Source organism: Natrix helvetica (genome assembly GCF_964273705.1).
Source record: "Natrix helvetica genome assembly, contig: HAP1_SCAFFOLD_192, whole genome shotgun sequence".
In the NCBI taxonomy this organism is placed as follows: Eukaryota; Metazoa; Chordata; class Lepidosauria; order Squamata; family Natricidae; genus Natrix; species Natrix helvetica.
The window spans coordinates 8,309-27,602 of NW_028113584.1; the positions used below are offsets into that span (position 1 = coordinate 8,309).

Sequence of the window (19,294 nt, forward strand, 5' to 3'; positions counted from 1 at the left end):
GCTGAAAATCTGGGTGCATATTATACACTGAATACAGCATTTTCTGCCTCCTGAAACCCTGCCCCTTCACCAAAATGGCCATGCATAGCCTCTAGCAAGCTTTCAGAGAGCTCCTGGGGGCTGGGGAGAACAGAAATGAGTGACAAACGGGCCGTTTTTTGCTCAATTTTGCCCACCCCCAGCCCCCAGGAGCACTCTATAAGCCTCCTAAAGACTATGCATGCACTTTTTTTGAAAAAAAAATGGGCCCAGTTTTGCAAAAAAACAGGCCATTTTGGTGAGGTCTGCAGAGTACGTCTTATACTCCAAAAAATACGGTATATGAGCAGTGGTGAGATTCAGCCAGTTTGCAGCACTTTGGGAGAACCGGTTGTTAACTTTCTGAGCAGTTTGTTGAACTGGCTGTTGGAAGAAATCATTAGAGCAGAGAACCAGTTGCATGCCTCATCTAGTCTGACTTCAGGCGTTTTATGATCACTCGAGCAGAATTAAGCAAGGGTTAAAAGCCTAAAAATTCCTGATGTAGGTGAGGCAGCAGTTCTCCTGCCTCATAGTAGAGGGCACTTTGTTAGAGGCTTTTTTTTGCAGTTAAGCAGAGTCATCCATGGAAGCCAGGCAAAGAGCCATGCTGTAGCATACACACTTTCCCCCAGCCTCTTTCTTTTGGAAGGCTCGGATCGGCTCCCTCCGGCTTCTCTGCCTCTCCTCTCACCCCAGCCTGCCAGCAGGAGGTGAGTGGGTGGGCTTTATGCGTTCCAGGCATTTCCCACCCAGACAGCAGGCTGCATTTGCAATGGTAGCGGTGTTTGGGGAAGGCAGCAGGGGAATGGGGGGGGGGATGGCAGAGGAGCTGCTTTCAAGCCACTGGAAAAGATATCCAATCCAACTTTTGTGTGTGTGCGTGTGTTTGTTTGAGAGTGAGTGAGTGAGAGAGGGAAAGGGGTAGGAGAGAGAGTCCAATCCAACTTCTCTCTCTCTCTCTCTCTCTCTCTGTGTGTGTGTGTGTGTGTGTGTGTGTGTGTGTGTTTGAGAGGGGGGAAGGGAGAGAGAGAGGAAGGAGGGGAAGGGAGAAGAAAAAGGAAAGGAAAAAAGGAAACTTATTTCGCAAAGGAGAAAAACAAATATTGTCATTTTAAATCGGAACTGAGCATGCCTGGCTGTGGAATTCTGGGAGTTGAAGTCCACAAGTCTAAAAATATTTGATACCCACCACTGTCAGTGCCTCACCAGCCATAAACCTCACCGCATGTCACTGCCTCTAATATACATATACTGACTCTGGCTTGGCTGTCTGCCATGACTAAGGAGGGAGATAAGCAACCCTTTGGCTAGGAGCACAGAAAATTATCACTATGAAAACAAGGCTTGAACTCGTGGAATTCTTCAAACTTTTGCTACACCTGGATTAGTAAACTGTTGTTTCCTGCAAAATTCCCCTCCCGTCGCCCCACTTATAAGCTCTCTGGGAGGGGCCAATCAGTAGCCATCTGTTCCTATTTCCTTCTGTGAGTCTTTTTTCAAAGCTGCTCCCTCCTCCTCTCAGCCCTACGCATACGCACGTCAGGGACAACCTCCCTCTGTTCCTCTTCACTGCTCCCTGACTCAGACACCATCTGGTGGCCAATAGGTCTCTCTAGTCCCTGCTCTGACTCCAAACACCCCCCAGAGTCTTCCTCAGCCTTCAGGGCAGTCCCATAGTGTTCATCGCTGTCAGATTCCAGCAACAGCTCAGCTGACCACTGTTGGGCCACAACAAAGGCATTATTATTATTATTATTTCACATTCAAACCCACTTCACATAATTGTTGTGGGAAAATTAGGAGGAGGATGTGTTGGCCAGCCTAAGTTATAGATATACTACATATGAGATTAAACATAATGATTTCAGGATCACTTCTTTTTGTGATTAGGATCCCCTTGCAAACTTCAATTTTAAAAAAATAAGAATAGGTCTTCTGGATCAGGTCAGGATCCATCTTCATCTTCCAGTGACCACCTAGATACTTTTGGAGTGTCCACAACAGAAGATGGGGATAGATGAATTATCCCAACTTGTGGTGATGTTTACCTTCAAACTCATGTCTGTCCCTCATATCATTCCCATGGAATTCTCAATCATCCCTTTTCGTAGCAGTCTTTTTTCTAGAAATCTTATGAAGCTGCATTTTAACTCCCCTCTCCTTTAAATAATGATTTCACTGACCATTTGAAAAGTCCAGATTATCCTAATTTATTTATTTATTTATTTTCCATAAAGCATGAATTAGATAACAGATATAAGTATAAACATTAATATGAATACATGAAATGGATACAAATAGAAAGGAATATTAGGACAGGGACGGTAGGCACGCTATGCAGGCTCCTTACGGACCTCATAGGAATGGGGTGAGGTGAACAATAGACACCGCCCCGAGTCCCTTTTGGGAGAGGGGGCGGTATATAAATGCTAATAAATAAATAAATAAATAAATAAATAAATAAATAAATAAATAAAGTCCAAGGTGAAAGTTTTGGGGTTTTGGGAAAGAAACCGCAGAGTCAGGTAGGGCATTCCAGGCATTGACCATTCAGTTGCTGAAGTCGTGTTTTCTGCAATAGAGTTTCGAGTGGTTTACTGAAGTAGTTGCTGCTTCCTCATTTGCTGATCTTTGTTGAGTCTCTCTCAGTTCAGCCCTGCATCTCCTTGTATCAGACAGTGGTGGCAACTCCTTTTTGTTGGTATTAATTTCGTAATGAAAAATGTCACTAAATTCAAGCAGCTTCTGTCCATGGAACTACTACAAAATTCAAGCAGCTTCTGTCCATGGAACTACTACTCCTTCCAGTAATCTGGCTCCAAAAAAAAATTGAGAAATCGTAATTTATTTGTGCCTTGAAATTGGCTACCTGTTTGTAAATGTTCACAATCCATGAATCCTTTCTTCAAATTTGTTATGATGCTTTCTACAAGTCTTTCCCGAGGAAGTCCAACAAATTGATGATTTTGTACAAATTTTATATTTTTGAAGTTTTCTGAAGTAATTAAGCCATTGATCCTTTTTTTTCCTTATGGACCCTTTCCCTTTCTAAGCATCTCAAATGCTTTAATTGATCTTATCACAAGTTTTTCAGCCTTTATGATGTCTGTATATCTTGAGCCAGCAGTGTGCAGCTGTCAGCCAAAAAAGCCAATGCAATCCTAACAGATGAATACATTCAAGATCAAGTGAGGTATTAATACCACTTTATAAAGGCCTAGTAAGACCACACCTAGAGTACTGTATTCAGTTTTGGTCACCACATTATGAAAAAGATGTTGGGACTCTAGAAAAAGTGCCAAGGAGAGCAACCAGGATGATTAGGGGACTGGGGACTAAAACATATGAAGAACGGTTACAGGAACTGGGCATGGGTAGTCTAGTGAAGAGAAGGACCAGGGGAGACCTGAGAGTAGTCTTCCAATATTTGGGGGGGCTGCCACAGAGAGAAAGGCTTCAAACTATTTTCCAAAGCACCTGAAGCCCAGGCAAGGATGAATGAATGGAAACTGATCAAGGAGAGATTTAACCTGGAGATAAAGGGGAAGTTTCTGACAGTGAGAACAATCAACCAAGCAACAGAAGTTGTCTTCAAAAGTTGCAGGAGCTTCATCACTGGAAGCTTTCAAGAAGAGATTGGATTGCCCTATGTAAGAAATGGTGTAGGGTCTCCCACTTAAGGGGGGGTTGGACTAGATGACCTCTAAGGTCCCTTCCAACTCCCTTATTCTGCCTTCACACACCAGGCGACTAGGTCGCTTGAATGCTGAGCCTGGCTGGTGAGAACTTTACGGGAGGGTGCATCTCTGCGTGTGGAGGGCAACCTCAGGCTAGGACTTTCCAGAGTCCCCTAGGATGTGTAAATAGCAGAGCCGCTTCCTTCGCTCTCTGGCGCATCCACGGACTTAGGTTTTTTTTTTGGGGGGGGGGGGTTGGACCGTGGACGGATGAGACGATGGACTTCAGTGGAACTAGGGTGGGGCGAGGCAGCGGCGCTGCGATTGGTAAAGCTGGGAGTCCGGTGCCAAGCATCCCCCCCCCCCCAAGGAAAAAGGAGCGATGAGTCGGATGAGTCAGAAAACTTGTCGAAGACGCGTGGGTGAGGCAGGCCCTTTTATAGGATGGGCGGACCCCGTCGTCTTCGGGAGTCGAAGGTGCCCGTGGTCAGGGAGTGATGCGGCTGCTACAGGCTCTCGTCTTGCTCCTCTGGGCCTGGCTGGAATCCTCGATGCCGAGAAGCCGCCGCGGTGAGTTTTTGGAAGGATTTGCGATGTGGCTTAAAAGCGAGGGGGGGGGGGAAGGCGGAGGGGACGGACGACGCGTGTCCTGCCTGGGTCTCTCTCCCACATCCCCCCTCCGTCTTCTCCAGTCCACCCAGCATGAATTGTCTCCTTTGGTTACAAATGTTGCTCTTTTTTTAACCCGTTGTGTATTCCAGCAACTTAAGAACAAGAGATCTATCTCTATACACACGGAATAGATTTTGTAATTGTAGGATGTTTGTATTGCGTTAGGTAGGAACGAGTTACTAGGGTGGGACAAACAACTTTTGGTGTTCGATTTGCCATCCGTTCTTCTGGCTGAAGTTCTGCAGGAGGAGTGAAAGTTCAAAACTTTAATTTGTTTTGTTTCCTAGTATTCTTTGATTGCTTATGAATAACCTACGACTATTCTTAAGCGTTGTACCTTATGATTCTTGATGAATGCGTTCGATTTTATTTTTTCTGTTATGTACACTGAGAGCCTAGGCATCAAAGAACAATTCCTTGTATGCCCAAGGAAGAATTCTCTCCTCTCCTCGTCTAGTCTAATCCAGTCCAGTCCAGTTTAGGTCAAACGGGAAGGTTTAGAGCAGTGTTTCTCAACTTTGGTGACTTTTAAGTCCAGTGGACTGGCGGACGGGCTAATAGGAAGACGGGAGGAGGCTCCCCTTCTGGAAGTCGAACTGCGCATGCCCAGGCGGAGGGACTGGGCGGGGTGTGTTCTTGGTGGCTCCAGGCAAGGCTGGCCCCGCAATTCAGATCTAAGGCTGAGGACGTTCTGGCCCGGATGGCTTGTAGAATAGAGAGCAGCGCCGCGCCTGCAGCAAGGCTTCCATCCTTCGCTCTCCAGCCCGGCCTCACAATCCGTGACGCTTCCCTTTCACTGGGACCGTTCCGCCACAGGCAAGCTCTGCCTCTCCCCTCGTCCCTTCCTGAGTGCGGAGGGAGGGAGGGAGTTGCAACTGGGCAGCAGCGGAGGAGTCTCGGCCGGTCGCTCTGCTCGTCGCCACGTTCTTTTGTTTTTCATTTTATATCAACAACCCATTTTCCATTAACCAACGTTTTCATCTGGGTGCAATTATTTTGGGCCAACATGAAAATACAGCATTTCTTATTCATTGTTTAATCTCATCTTGGTTTAATTTCCACTACATTAACTAATAGTGTAACTATCCCGTTGTAATTCATTTAACTCTATTAGTTATATCGACTATTCATACATTTGTTTTATACTTTGGAGAACTTCTTTTACTATTAATTCTTAGGTCTGTTCTCTAACCACCGGTGAAAAGATTCCCAAACTGTAGAATAATCCGTTGGTTCTTTCTCTTTGACAGCCAGTGTCAATCTGTTCATTTAAAAAAAAAAAATGTTTTTATTATTTTTCAATTACAAAAATAAAGATTCCATCTTTCCTTATACAGTGGGTCATCTGGGTACAAACATCTCTGTGCAATATTGTTCCCCATTTGCCACATTTTTCACTTTCATATTAACATTGTTTCCCTAAACTTAATATTGTAATACATTAAACATTTAAACGTTATAAAACTCTCCATATTTCTTATTATCTTCCATGGATAATACCCTATTAACATTCCACATGATTATTCTCATCATACACATACTAACAGTTTTCATCTTACTTGTATCTCTATCTGGACGTACTTTCTACTAATATTTTTAGCCTTCTTCATTTCCAAACTCCCTTTTTTATTCACCAGCCATTGGTAAAATATTTCCCAAAATCATACAATATTCGGTTGGCTCTTTCTCCTTCGCTGCTAACGTTAATCTGCTCATTTCTGCACGTTCTAATATTTTCTTAGTCACATTCTCCTCTCTAGGGATCTCTTCGCTTTTCCAATTTTGTGCAAATATGATCCTAGCTGCTGTTATAACATGAATCATCAAATATACATTTTCTTTACTGTAATTTTCTGGTAAAATCCCTAACAAAAATATTTCAGGTTTTAAGTCAGTATGTTGTCCCATCATGTTCCAAGGACCCAAGTCTGACACAGTGGGACCCAGTTCCAGGAGAGGTGGCCACGAGGATGGGTTCCCCCCTCTTCAGGAGTCACTTGTGCCAGCCCGCTATGGGGAGGGACTCCAAATCCTAACATCCCCAATCTGGAGACTAGCCAACCTATCCCAGCGCATCCTGGCACCTCTTCTGGGTGCAATGAAGAACATGTGGACGCCGCCTGAAGGGGAGGTGATGGCTCTGCCTCCGGGGCAACACTTGGCAAAACCTTTGGGTCACATTCACACGAGGCAGTGCGTGAAAACCGAGCGTGGAGGATTCTCCCTTTTTTCATGCAACCATCTCTGTTGGGATGTTTATTTATTTTATTTATTTGGTCATTTATTTATTTTATTTATTTGTTTCGATTTATCAGTCGCCCCCTCTCCGCAACGGGACTCGGGGCGACGTACAATTAATCAAAATACAAGTGTGGCATGGAGGAGGTGACATCAATATTTAACAGTCAAATACAAATGGAAGCCACTAGGTTCAAATAAATAACAATAAATTAAAACAATTAAAACAGTTAAAAACCTCAAAATTTACGATTAAAATATTAACATATTAAAATTTCCAGGGAGGTTAGAAGGTTATAGTTAAGGCAGGCCAGCTAGTTGGAACAGGTGGGTCTTGAGTTTCGTGTGGAAGGAGCGGAGATCGGTCGTTGTCCTGATATCTGGGGGGAGGTCATTCCAGAGGGCTGGGCCCATCACAGAGAAGGCCCTGTTCCTGGGCGCCGGTCAACTGTGAATTATCATGGAATCATTTATCAAGTATATATTTTGTCAAGTTTGAATTAGATAACAGATACAAGTATAGACATGATTATGAATACATAAAATGATTATGAATACAAGGGAATATTAGGACAGGGACAGTACATTTATGCATGCCCCTTACAGACCTCTTAGGAATGGGGTGAAGTGGACATAGACAGTCTAAGGTTAGAGTTTTGGGGGTTTGGGGAAGGAACCACAGTGTCAGTGCATTCCAGGCATTGACCACTCTGTTACTGAAGTTGTATTTTATGCAATCGAGTTTGGAGCAGTTTACCATAGGTTTACCATACGTTTGTATCTATTGTGAGCTCGTGTGTTGTTATAGTTGAAGCTGAAGTAATCATTGACAGGTAGGACATTGTAGCTGATAATTTTATGTATTAAGCTTAGGTCGGATCGAAGACGGAGAAGTTCTAAGTTGTCCAAGCCCAACATTCCAAGTCTGGTGGCATAAGGTCTTCTGTTGTGAGCAGAGGAATGGAGGACTCTTCTCGGGAAATATCTCTAGACTCTTTGATTGTATTAATGTCTGATATGCAGTGTGGGATCCGGACAGATGAGCTATATTCAAGAATTGGTCTAGCAAATGTTGTGTATGCTCTAGTTAGCAGAACTATCTTACGGCCGCGGGGGAGAGAGGGAGAGCGGATAGGGGGAAGGAGTTGCTCCGGAAGTCTTGCAAGAAGAATTAGGAGGGCCTAATGGCTGTGGCTGCATTCACACAATAGGCGTACCCAGGTCATTTGCACGCTAAATCTGGCTGTCCATGACCTTCAGAGGATCGCTGCATGTTGTGGGCGGTCAGGCTAGGCGCCCTCTCCTCTCTTGCGAAGCTTGTGGTGATGAAACAATACCAGGGCAGTATTTTTTTTCTTCTTCTGGTGGGGCAGAAAACTTCAGCTGAACGGCAACCCTTGGCAACAACGCTTTCAGTCTCTGGGTGCGAAGTGTCTTCGGTCATAGGTGCACGTGGTCTGAGGGTGATGGAGCTGCCCCGGGCGCCCCTCTGGCTCTTGTGCTGGTGTCCTCCATGCTAGGCAACAGCTGAGTTTCTGGAAGGCTTTGTGACTGGGTGGGAGGAAATTGAAAGTGAGGGGCGGGATGCATGACAATTTGGGTCTCTCCCCCACATTCATCCTCTGTCTCAAAATCCTTTTCCAGCAGGAAATGCCTCCCGTCCCCCTTTGCTCAGAACATTTTGTATTCAGTGTGAAATCTATCCCTGTTTGTATCTGAGTGAGGAAGTAAAAATGAGAGAGAATTCTTAATCAAGAACTAAGGGCATCCAGCCCCCTCTTCTCTGTCTGGGTCTCCCCTTCCCCAAAAAACAGGGAGCAAAGCTACCAAATAACTACCTTTGGTGGCAAAATCAGCTGTTTGTTGGCAAAAGGAAAAGAGCTCCCTATCTGTTGGGACAACCATTTGTCTGAAATGGCATTGGGTTTCCTGCCTAAGCAGGTAGTTGAAGTAGAAGTCTCTTCTGTTACGTCACTCAAAATGCCATGCTAGGGAGGAATCCCATTTCATGTGTACATTTAATATTTTGTTTTCTGCATAATTCTTCCTCCCTTTTTTTGGTTTCTGATTCTGTCTTTGTTTTGTCCTTTCTGCATTTCTTTTTTTTGGGGGGGGGGGTTGGTGAACGGAGGACTTTGCATTTTAACTTTGGAAATAAATGAAAAAGAAAAAAAGAAATTCACTCATAGTTGATTACAGATGAAATGCTAAATATTGTTGTCCCACAGTAACAACTAGTTATTAAAGACATTGTTATATTTATGCATATGCCCCTCATTCATAGGTTGATAACAGAAGTCCCTAGCAACTCTTGACTGACCTTGGAAACAGCTGGGCACATCTGGTGAGGGGTCCCTCCAGATTCACACTGTTGCTTGAGGACCTGACTCCATTTGACCCTACAAGCCCACTACCTGGAGGACCAGCAGGGCAGGAGCTGCTTGGAGTTGGGCAGTTGAGTAGAGAGTACAGAGACTTTGGACTCTGGGCACAATACATCCTGTCTTCCTTGGTCCTTCTCTTCACTAGACTAGCCATGCCCAGTTCCTGCAACCGTCCTTCATATGTTTTAATCTCCAGTCCCCTAATCATCCTGGTTGCTCTCCTCTGCCCTTTTTATAGAGTCACAACATCATTTTTATAGTGTGATGATGACCAAAACTGGATGCAGTACTTTAGGTGTGGTCTTACTAAGGCTTTATAGAGTGGTAGTAGTACCTCATTTGATCTTGATTGTATCCCTTTTCCCCTTCCAGGCTCCTTCAGGCACTCCCTGTCCTATTCCTACCTAGAGGTGTCAGAGTCCAGCCAGAGGGTGCCCCAGTTCAGTTCCATGGTCCACCTGGATGACCAGCCCATCGCTCGATATGACATTCCCACCGGAAAGCTGGTTCCTCTGGTGCCCTGGATGGGGGAGGAGGAGGCGCAGATGTTTGTGGTACCTGAGATGGTGTTCAGAGCTGAACTGGAGTGGTTATCAAAACTCAACCCTCAGACTGGAGGTAAACAAAGGCAGGTCTGCCTTCAAGTCCCAAATTCTCCCTCAAATCTTACTTTCCCACCTCTTGTCACTTTAGTTAATGGGAAAAGAAGCAAGCGGGCAAAGAACAGAAATTGGGAGGCTGGGAGCTTAGGGGGTTGAGATAAACCCTGTGCCAAAGCTCCGACTAAAACACAACCAAATCAGAATTCTGAGACTGGAACCTTCCTCAAAGAACTTCTTTATTGGCTACAGCATATCAGCACAAGTGAAAGCAAAACCAACTCTAAATGTTTCCTGCGGTTTCAGTATAATTAAAAGAGTAAATGATTCCCTCCCCAAGTGTCACATGTCACATTGTCCAATTAGGTTAATTGGAGAGCTTCTTGGTCACTCCTCTCCCTCTCCACCTCTGGAGATGACCTTGGTTCCTATGGGACAATTATGTGTTATGTCTGGGTTGGAGTGACATTCCAAACCTCCCCCCCGCCTGCCATTCCTGTGTGGCAACTGAGAAATGGAAAAGTGGCTGCCGCCAGTTCCGTTTTAGTAGTTGACACTCCTTCCCAGGAAAGGACAATATTGTTTCTGCCTTTGACCACCATTGGCTATAAGGAGCATGAGGATGGGTGATCCTTTCCTGCAAAGGAAAAAAAACCGCCTCTCCTACCCAAGATCTTCTCTCTCGGGGTCTTCATGATCTTTTAGCCCCACATCACAAAGACTAAGTGTAGCCCCAGATCACAGAAAAGACTCTCCCACCCTTGAAAGAAAGAGGGGAGGCAAGATCCGTTTTCCCTCCCCTGGTGGGATAAGGGGGAAGGAAACACTTCAATCATTTGGGAGGGGGTCTCTAGGGAGAGGAACTCTGGACTATTCTCACCCCTCTTTGTGTATTTCAGGGCTTCACACCTGGCAGGTGACTTTGGGCTGTGAGCTCAGGGAAGACGGGAGCAAAAGAGGGTTTTTGCACTATGGCTACAATGGGGAGGACTTCATCAGCTTCAATAAGGAGACCCTCAGATGGGTGACAGCTCAGCCCCAGGCCCAGAAGATCAAGGAGAAGTTGGAGAAGGATCCAGCGAGGTCTGGGAGAAACAAAGTCTTCCTGGAGAATAACTGCCTTGAGTGGCTACAGAAATGCCTCTCCTACCGGAAGGAAGCTGTGAAGAAGACAGGTGAGTGGCTGAATGGGCTCAGGTTATGTATTTTTTTCTAGGCTCCCTCCTCTTTCTTTCTGATGTTTTTCTGCCCTATGCAGTCGAGCCACCCTTCATATGCGAGGCAGAAAGCAATCTGGGCATTTACCAAGACAAACTAGGGGCATTTACCACAATAGGGAAAAGAAGTTCCAAAGAACTTCTGAAAAAAAGTTCCTCAAAAAATAAGTTCTTCCAAGAAAAAGAAAAGGAAACCAAAGGAGCCAGATAGCAAAGTTGAGATCCAGCTTCATTTTCATGAGGAAATCTAATTTTTACATCCTGCATTTGTGGCAGAACCAAAAGTTGATTCTCTTCCCAATTTCCATCTGGAACATCTGGAACAAATTCAATTTAGGGTGTCAAAAACGGAATCAAAGCCCAAACATTACAATTACTTTGGTCAGAGTGAGAACTTTACCCCTAACTCTATGTGTCCCTTTAAAAAATGAGTTCAATGTCCCAGAGGTTCAGGAGAGGTGAGGGAGCAGAGGGAGAGGTTGACTGAAGGAAGTCTTCCCTGTTATTCAATTGTCTTGACATGAACTCCAGAAATCCCAGGAACTCTTGTATTGTTGCTTCTTCTGCAGAGCCCCCAGTGGGGAAAGTGACTCGTAAGATGGTGGATGACAGCCTGGAGGTCCTCATCTGCCAGGCCTTTGGCTTCTACCCCAAGGAGATCTCGGCCACCTGGACCAGAGATGGAGAGGTCTGCCAGTATGAGACTCTTCATAGGAACATGGCCCCCAACTCAGATGGGACTTATTATCTTTGGCTCAGCATTGAGATTGACCCCAAGGAGAGGGGCCATTTTCAATGTCACCTGGAGCACGAGGGCTTGCAGGAGCCCCTGGTCTTGGCCTGGAAGGAGGAAACAGGTGAGAGGTTCAACATTTGCAATATGTCACCTTGTGGTGAGATGGGTGGCATATAAATATATTAAATAAAATACATCAATAAAAATAAATGTAGAAGTAGATTATTCACCATTGTAGGATGGTTCAATTAATGCCACTTTCAGTAGGGGAGGTTGGCCCTTTGTCAACCCAACAAGGGAGACCTGAATAAGAAACCAATGCCAGGTACAATCTGGCAATCTGAAAATGCTTCTGCCTCCCTTCATTTATCTTCAGATGAACTAGGGAAGGGCCTGCTTGATACGTGTCCTTAAACTGATTTCTTGGCCTAGGCTGAAATCTCCTCCTTATATGACTGTTGCCTTGGTTGTGTCTCCTTCTTTGCCCCTTCAAGGCCATTTGCTCTTCCCTCTTCAGCCTCAGGGGTATTGGGGGCTTCCTTCAGGTGGGGGAACTCCCTGGAGGCCAGTTCAGGTTGGGAAATGCTTCCATTGCTTAGGAACTCCATGTCAGGGAGATCAGCATCTGTCTAACCAGAACCATGTTTCTTTTTCTTTAGATATGTCATTATTTCGTTTGGTGGGAATGGTGATGATCATAATCTTGGCATTTGTGACTCTCTTCGTAATCTGTAAGTGAAATGCATCCTCCAATCCTGTGTCTTTCTGTGCTGACTGAGCTGATGTGTGTAGGAGAGGTTCTCTCTGAGAGTGGCAGCCAGGACCCCCACAAGACCCCTCCCCACAAGCAGCATTTTGAATGAGAGTCAGAAATGAAGAAGAAACAAGGTGGCCATTTTTCAACTTCCCGTAAATCTCAGAATGTTCGACCTTCCTGTTGTCTGGAAGGAAGCCTCTTTGGCCTTAATAGACGTCCTTCAGAGGGGCAAATATCAGGGGTGCAAGAATCAAAGAAAAGTCCCATAAATGATCTGGAAAGTGCTTGAAAAACAATAATCCCGACCCTGATAAAGATCAGGGAAATATTGGTGGAAGGTGGGGGAAATGGAGGGAGGGGCCTTGTGTCCTCTTCTCCTGCTTGCAGTCACACCTGGGGACAGACAACAATAGGAAGCCCCAGTGGTAAAAGCAGTCACTGCTTCTTCTGCTCGCACTCAGAGCAAGAGACATGAGAGGGAGCAGGGATGTGGGAAGGGTCTCCTCAGTTGAGCTTCACCAAGTGTGAGTCAATACATCCATGTTATTTTTTCAGAAATTGTGCCATTTCCTTCTTCCCGGATGGGCCTTGCTTGTGATTTGTCTTGCTTGCCAGCTAATCTCAGGCGCAAGTGCTAAACCAATCAGACCTACGTTAGCTTTTCAAGACCAGACAAGGTTGCCAGAACTTCAATCTGCCGAGGTTGGGACAGGGTTTTTGGAGTAGAAATCAAAACAGACGTTGTGAGAATTGGATTAAGGACTACCGTGTTTGGATTATGTGGGGAATCCCATCTGTCTTGTACCAATCTCCAAAAGTCTAACATCCTTGCTTAAAAGTAATTGATGGTGGCCAAGGTCCTATCAGGATAGGTTGGGATTGGGGTTTTGGAGTATAAATCAAAACACACATGGGGGAGCTTCATCTGTCTTGGACCAATAACAGAATTCCCAGAGGTGTAGCATCATTGAATAAAAATCACTGATGCTTTAGTTAGAAACCCCTACTGGGAACAGCCCAGCTGGGCAGCTTTGAATAATAATAATAATAATAATAATAATAAGTTTGAATTTATTAGCCGCTCCCTTTCCAAGTAGGACTCGGGGCGGCGTACAATGGGGCATATGAAACACAGAAAATATATAAAAACACATAGGCGTACATACAAAACATACATACAGATACACGAACACGGACTCGAACTCGGAGGAGGTAAACAATTTACATCATATAGACAGTTAAAAAACTCGCATTAAAATACCCCAATTATAAAAACCCCGTATAGAATTAAAATTTAACGTTTAAAATACAATTTAAAACCAGTTAGGAGGAATAAGAATAATTACGATTGAGCCAGGCCAGATAATTGAAAGAGGTGGGTCTTCAGCTGTACACGGAAGGAGCTTCACTGGTGGTGGAAAACAGGACTGTGATGTCCTATAGGAGCTCTAATGGGAACATGGACAGTTTCAACTTGATTATTTCTTAATATCCCCAGTAACATCCCTTCCACTTCCCCATGGTCAGCACCTCTAGGCAGCCAACAACTTTGCCTTTCATCCATAACTAGCTGAAATACCATGCTCCATTACAAAGCGATGTGATTGGGCTTGATAAATCGACACTTACAGCTTGAAAGTAAATGAGTCTCCCCTTCTCTCCCTCAGGCTTGCCCCACAGAGGCCTCTGAGGGAGAGAAGGGGATAAGATAGGAGAGGATCAATGGGGCCAGCCTGAGGGAGAGAAGGGGAGAGGAGAGGACAATTGTAACTGCACATTAATTTTCAAGCTGTAAGTGTTCATTTATCAACCCCGATAACATAGATTTTGTAGTGGAGCACGGGTATTCAGCTAGTAATATTATAAGAAATACTAATGATCTGCTGGTCATTTCAAAAAAATTCTTTCTTAGCGAGCTCTTAGAAGTCAAGGCGAACATAAGTGTCAAATTTCAAGTTAGTAGGCATTATGGTTCTGGAGATTTTGTGATGACACACACACACACACTCGCCATCTTCAGGCTGGTGTTTTCGGCTTAAAACATGGTCGGAGCTGCCGTCTTTCTGTAAATCTTGATGGGGGTGTGTGGAGTGCTGGCTTTGTTTAAGTGGATTGATTGGTTGTGTGGTTGTATCATGATTGGTAGATTGGTGCTGATTGGTGCTGGCTGTTTTGTGTTGTAACGGCCTGGATGGTGGGTGGGGCTCATTTGTTGACTAGGGCTGGTTTCCAGATCTCTTGTAGGCTGGAGGTATCATCATGTTTATTCATGTTGTGGGGGTGTTTCTCTATTTCGATAGCTTCCATAATTATTCTCTTGTTGAAGTGCTCCATTTTGGAGATTAACCTGGTTCCTTCAAAATTAATTTCATGTCCTGTAGCTTTAAGGTGCTGGAAAAGGGAGGAAGTTTTTTCTTTTTTTCTTACTGCATTCTTGTGTTCTGCGATGTGTGCATTTATTCTCCTGTTCGTTTGTGCTATGTATGTTGCAGGGCAGGTTTTGCATGGTATTTCGTAGACTCCTTGGTTTTCTAGCTGGATTTTGTCTTTGGGGTTTCTTAAGATGTTGGCTATTTTTTGGTCAGTGTTGAAGGCTGTCTTGATATTGTGTTTGTGGAGAATTTTGCTGATTTCATCTGTGGTGCCTTTGATGTAAGGGAGGAGGGCTGGTGTTTTCGGCTTCATGTTTGTGTGAGTAAAGCGTGGTCGGAGCTGCCGTCTTTCTATAAAAAGAACAACGGACACACAGCCAGCACCAATCAGCACCAATCTAGCAATCATGATACAACTACACAGCCAATCAATCCACTTACAGAAACAAAGTCAGCACTCCAGCAAGATTTATAGAGTGATGGCAGCTCCAACCACGCTTTACTCACACAAACATGAAGCCAAAAACACCAGCCTGAAGATGGCGAGTGAGACGTTGCCAAAAATATAAAAGCAAAATACATATAAGCAAATCAAGATGCTGAGTTATAATCCAGGCAGTTTTACCACGTGGCCCCCTTGGGGTCTTCAGCTTAAATCCATCCCAGGCAGGAGCTGCTGCCCCAGAAATAAACTAGCTATCTTCTCTCTTTGCAATCTATTAGGCTATTGGCTGAACTACAGGAAAAGAACCCATCAGGCAATGAAAACTTACCTCGAACACCTTCCTTCAAAAAAACTTTGTTCTTCCTCTACTTGTGGCATTGAAAATGAGATTCAATCACAGGCAATGTTCCCATCCAAAATGATACCAAAGGTGAGCCTCACTATTGTTGAAGTCTATTTAAGAGACAAAACAACTTCTTTCTTCTTCTTCTTCTTCTTCTTCTTCTTCTTCTTCTTCTTCTTCTTCTTCTTCTTCTTCTTCTTCTTCTTCTTCTTCTTCTTCTTCTTCTTCTTCTTCTTCTTCTTCTTCTTCTTCTTCTTCTTCTTTCTCCTCCTCCCCCCTCCCCCTCCTCCTCCATATCCATCATCAGACATTGGCGATCATTTTAGTGATCCTATTTTTATCAGCAGCCGCACATAAAAGTGCTGTTAAGTTTTGTCCAAACCGGTCCCTTAAATTTTGAAGCCATGATGTTCTTCTTCTGCCTTCAATCTTTCCCTGGAGGATTAAGTGAAGGATGCCTTATTTTTCTGGGTGTCACATCACATATCCGAAATATTCTAACTTTCATTTTTTAATTGTTTTGATGATTTCCCTTGGCTTTCCCAGGCAGCTTATCACCTCCTCATTTCTGATTTTAGACAAAACCTGGGGCTTGGAGAATACCTTAGGACAAACACCTTCAGAATTGTTGGGTGGGGAATTCCTCCTTAAAGCCTTCCCAAGGCAGCCATGGAGGGGTGGTGGGTTGTCTGAAGCTCCTCTGGGGCTCAGCCCCTCCTCTTGGGGACCCTCTGATCAACTACTGTACAAGGGAAGATCAGTCACAGCTCAGCTTCTCTGGCTCTCCAGCTCCAAGGAAGGAGAGTGAGGCAGGAAGTGGGGTACCCTGGGAAAATGGGGGATTTCTGTCCAGGAAAGTGGGGGGGATGAGAGCTGGAAAAATGGGGAGGCCCTCTAGGGTAAAGGCTTCTTGGTGATCATGAGCTGGAGGTATAAGAGAGACAAGAGGAAGGAAACACTGGGGAGAGAAGGGATGACCCCTTCCTAGAAGATCTCTCTCTCAGGGAGGACTTGTTTGTATGGAAGGGCAGTGCAAACTTTTCTTTGGTTGCTTCCTTCCACACAGGGTTGCTCTGGGCAGAAGACAGAGCTAAGGGAAGGAGAGAGAAGACATCTGATGGCTTCCCCAGATGCCTATTCAGACAAGGTGGAAGGAGCAGCTCTGGAGATTTCAGAAGAGGGATCAGAGGAATGTGCTGATGCCCCGAAGCCAGGAATGGAGGGGCTGGAGGAAGAAGTGAGCCCAGGAACTTCAGAAGGGCCCTCAGAGGAACAAGCGGATGAGCAGCTGGCTGGAGAGGAAAGGGGAGAGACGCAGCTGCAGTTGGAGGGCTCACAGACCCAGCCAGAAGCCCAGGATGGAGAAGGATTGAAGCTGCTGCTGATCAGAAAGGATGAGAAGAACCGGTTTAGTAGGACTGAAGGAGGCGCAATGGAGGTCAGTCCATTGCCTCTTTCCTCCTAAGGAGTAATACCAGCACACACACACACACCCCTTAGTCCACGATTTGGACAATGCAGTGTTAGAAACAACCACAATTTGCCTTGCCATGCAGGTACTGTAACTTTGTGGCTGCTGTTTACATGACTTCCAGTCTGTGCCTCATGTCACCTCCGTTTGGACTTCAGACCTGCTTCTCAGACTTTGGACTTGCACCTTGGCTTGGATTTGGATTCTGCTTGTTTCCCAAAAACCCTGACGGTCCAACTGGGAAGATGTGTGGTTATTTTTTCCTTTTTGGTTATCATTTTGAGATGAACTATTTACCATATTTTTCGGCGTATAAGACTCATCAAGATTTTAAAGAGGCAAATTTAAAAACAAGTTTTTACACTCTGCTGGCCTCCCAAACCCTCTGCAAGCCTCATTTTTTGAGGAAAACGGAGCATGCAGAGAGTTTGAGAAGCCTTTGTCAAAAAAAAAAGGGCATGCATAGCCTTTAGGAGGCTAATAGAGTGCTCCTAGGGCCTGGAGGGGCAAAAACAAGCAAAGAAACTGCCTGTTTTTCACTCATTTTTGCCCTCCCCAGCCCCCAGGAGTACCTGGAAGCCTTCTAAAGGCTATGCATGGCCATTTTGGTGAAGGGGGTGGGGTTTCAGGAGGCCAAAAATGCTGTATTCAGTGTACAAGACACACCCAGATTTTCACCCTCTTTTGAGGGAAAAAGATGCATCTTATACTTTGAAAAATACGGTATATACATTTTTTGTTAACATTAAGAGAAAATACAGAATGTAAATATAATGGTGATATAAATAATTAATATTATTATAACAGTTACTACTACTGTTGCTATATTATAGGACAGTGATGGCGAACCTATGGCACACGTGCCACAAGTGGCATGCGGAGCCATTTGTCAGTGACTTCCAGGTTGCTCGGAGGGTCGTTTTAAGCGTTCCGAAGGCTTCAGGGACCGTCCGGAGGCTTCCCTGACGCCTTCGGAGTGCTTAAAATGACCCTTCGAGCAACCCAGAAGTGACTTCCGGTTTGCTCGGAGGGTGGTTTTAAGCGTTCCGAAGGCTTCAGGGAAGCCTCTGGACGGTCCCTGAAGCCTCTGGGGGGCGGGGGAGGCTCTTTTCGCCCTCCCCAGGCTCCTATAAAGCCTCTGGAGCCTGGGGAGGGCGAAAAAAGCATGTAAAAATGGGGGGGTGTCGCTTGTGGGTGCATGCGCACTGGGAGGGTCGCGCTTTGCATTGTGGGTGCAGCACACCTGCACACGACCCCCCTGCGCTCCCCCCTCTTGTGGCACGCGAGCCAAAAAAGGTTCGCCATCGCTGTTATAGGACAAAAGAGATGCAATAGGAAGGCAATGCAAAATGGAGAACTTGAAAGGCTAAATATGAAAGCCAATACAGAAGGCTGTATAATTGCTTTATATTATTGTGTATGTTGTGTTTTGTTTTTTCTTGTTGTGTTTTTAAATATTAAAATGTCCCAAAAATGCTGTATTCAGTATGTTAGGGATGTAACCCTAGGCTTGGCTTGGCAATGTATATAAGTGAAATGTCAGGAGGAGTTAGAAGAACGGGAACAGACGCAACAAGAGAGTCCAATAGTGAGCCCTGAATTGCCTAGGCATTCTACCCGTGTTACACGACCACCTGACAGATATCAAACTAGGATAGCATGTCAAGTAGATAAAGTTCCTGCAACGTATCATGAAATATCAACGTATCCTAAAGAGGAGTAAATAGTTTGGAAAGCAGCAATGAACAGGGAACTGAAATCTTTACAAGATCTGGAGGTATATGAGAATGTGAGATTACCACCAGGTGAAAATGCGATAGGGTGTAAATGGATTTATAAGATTAAAACAAGTGTAGATGGGACTGTTACCCATAAAGCTAGATTGGTAGCACAAGGTTTCAACCAGTCGGCAACTGATTATGATGAAGTGTTTGCACCAAGTTTAAAAGCCATAGCATTACGTGCATCATTAGTTTGGGCAGCTAAGCATGGATATGTAGAAAATCATTTAGATATTGAGACAGCATATCTCCATGCACCATTGCAACACACTATTTATTTAAAGAAATTTGAAGGGTTAAACACTGATAGCAACACTGATTGTTGGAAGCTTAAAAAGAGCCTGTATGGTTTAAAACAATCAGGCTACGAGTAGAATCAATGCATAGTGAAGGAATTAGCAAGGATAGGGTTTAAAGCTGGAATGGCTGATCCTTGTTTATTTAAGCAAGAAAGTGATGGTATGATTTCATTATTGTTATTGTTTACAGATGATATAACGTTGATTACTAAAACAGAACAAAAGGCTATTGAGATTATTACACTATTAAAAAAGTGGTTTAAAATAAAACACCTTGGTGAA

At 44.6% G+C, this 19,294-nt stretch overlaps 1 protein-coding gene across 1 annotated transcript; it reads left to right on the forward strand.

Annotated features, from left to right (window-relative positions):
* The first annotated feature begins 4,076 nt into the window (after positions 1-4,076).
* On the forward strand, positions 4,077-17,885 carry LOC309382324 (major histocompatibility complex class I-related gene protein-like). Its single transcript, XM_081971832.1, has 7 exons — positions 4,077-4,268; positions 9,365-9,610; positions 10,491-10,766; positions 11,378-11,665; positions 12,204-12,275; positions 15,397-15,548; positions 16,528-17,885. Exons 1-7 carry the CDS (start codon positions 4,196-4,198, stop codon positions 16,924-16,926), a joined length of 1,506 nt encoding a protein of 501 aa, XP_081827958.1. The 5' UTR covers positions 4,077-4,195; the 3' UTR covers positions 16,927-17,885.
* Positions 17,886-19,294: the final 1,409 nt, after the last annotated feature.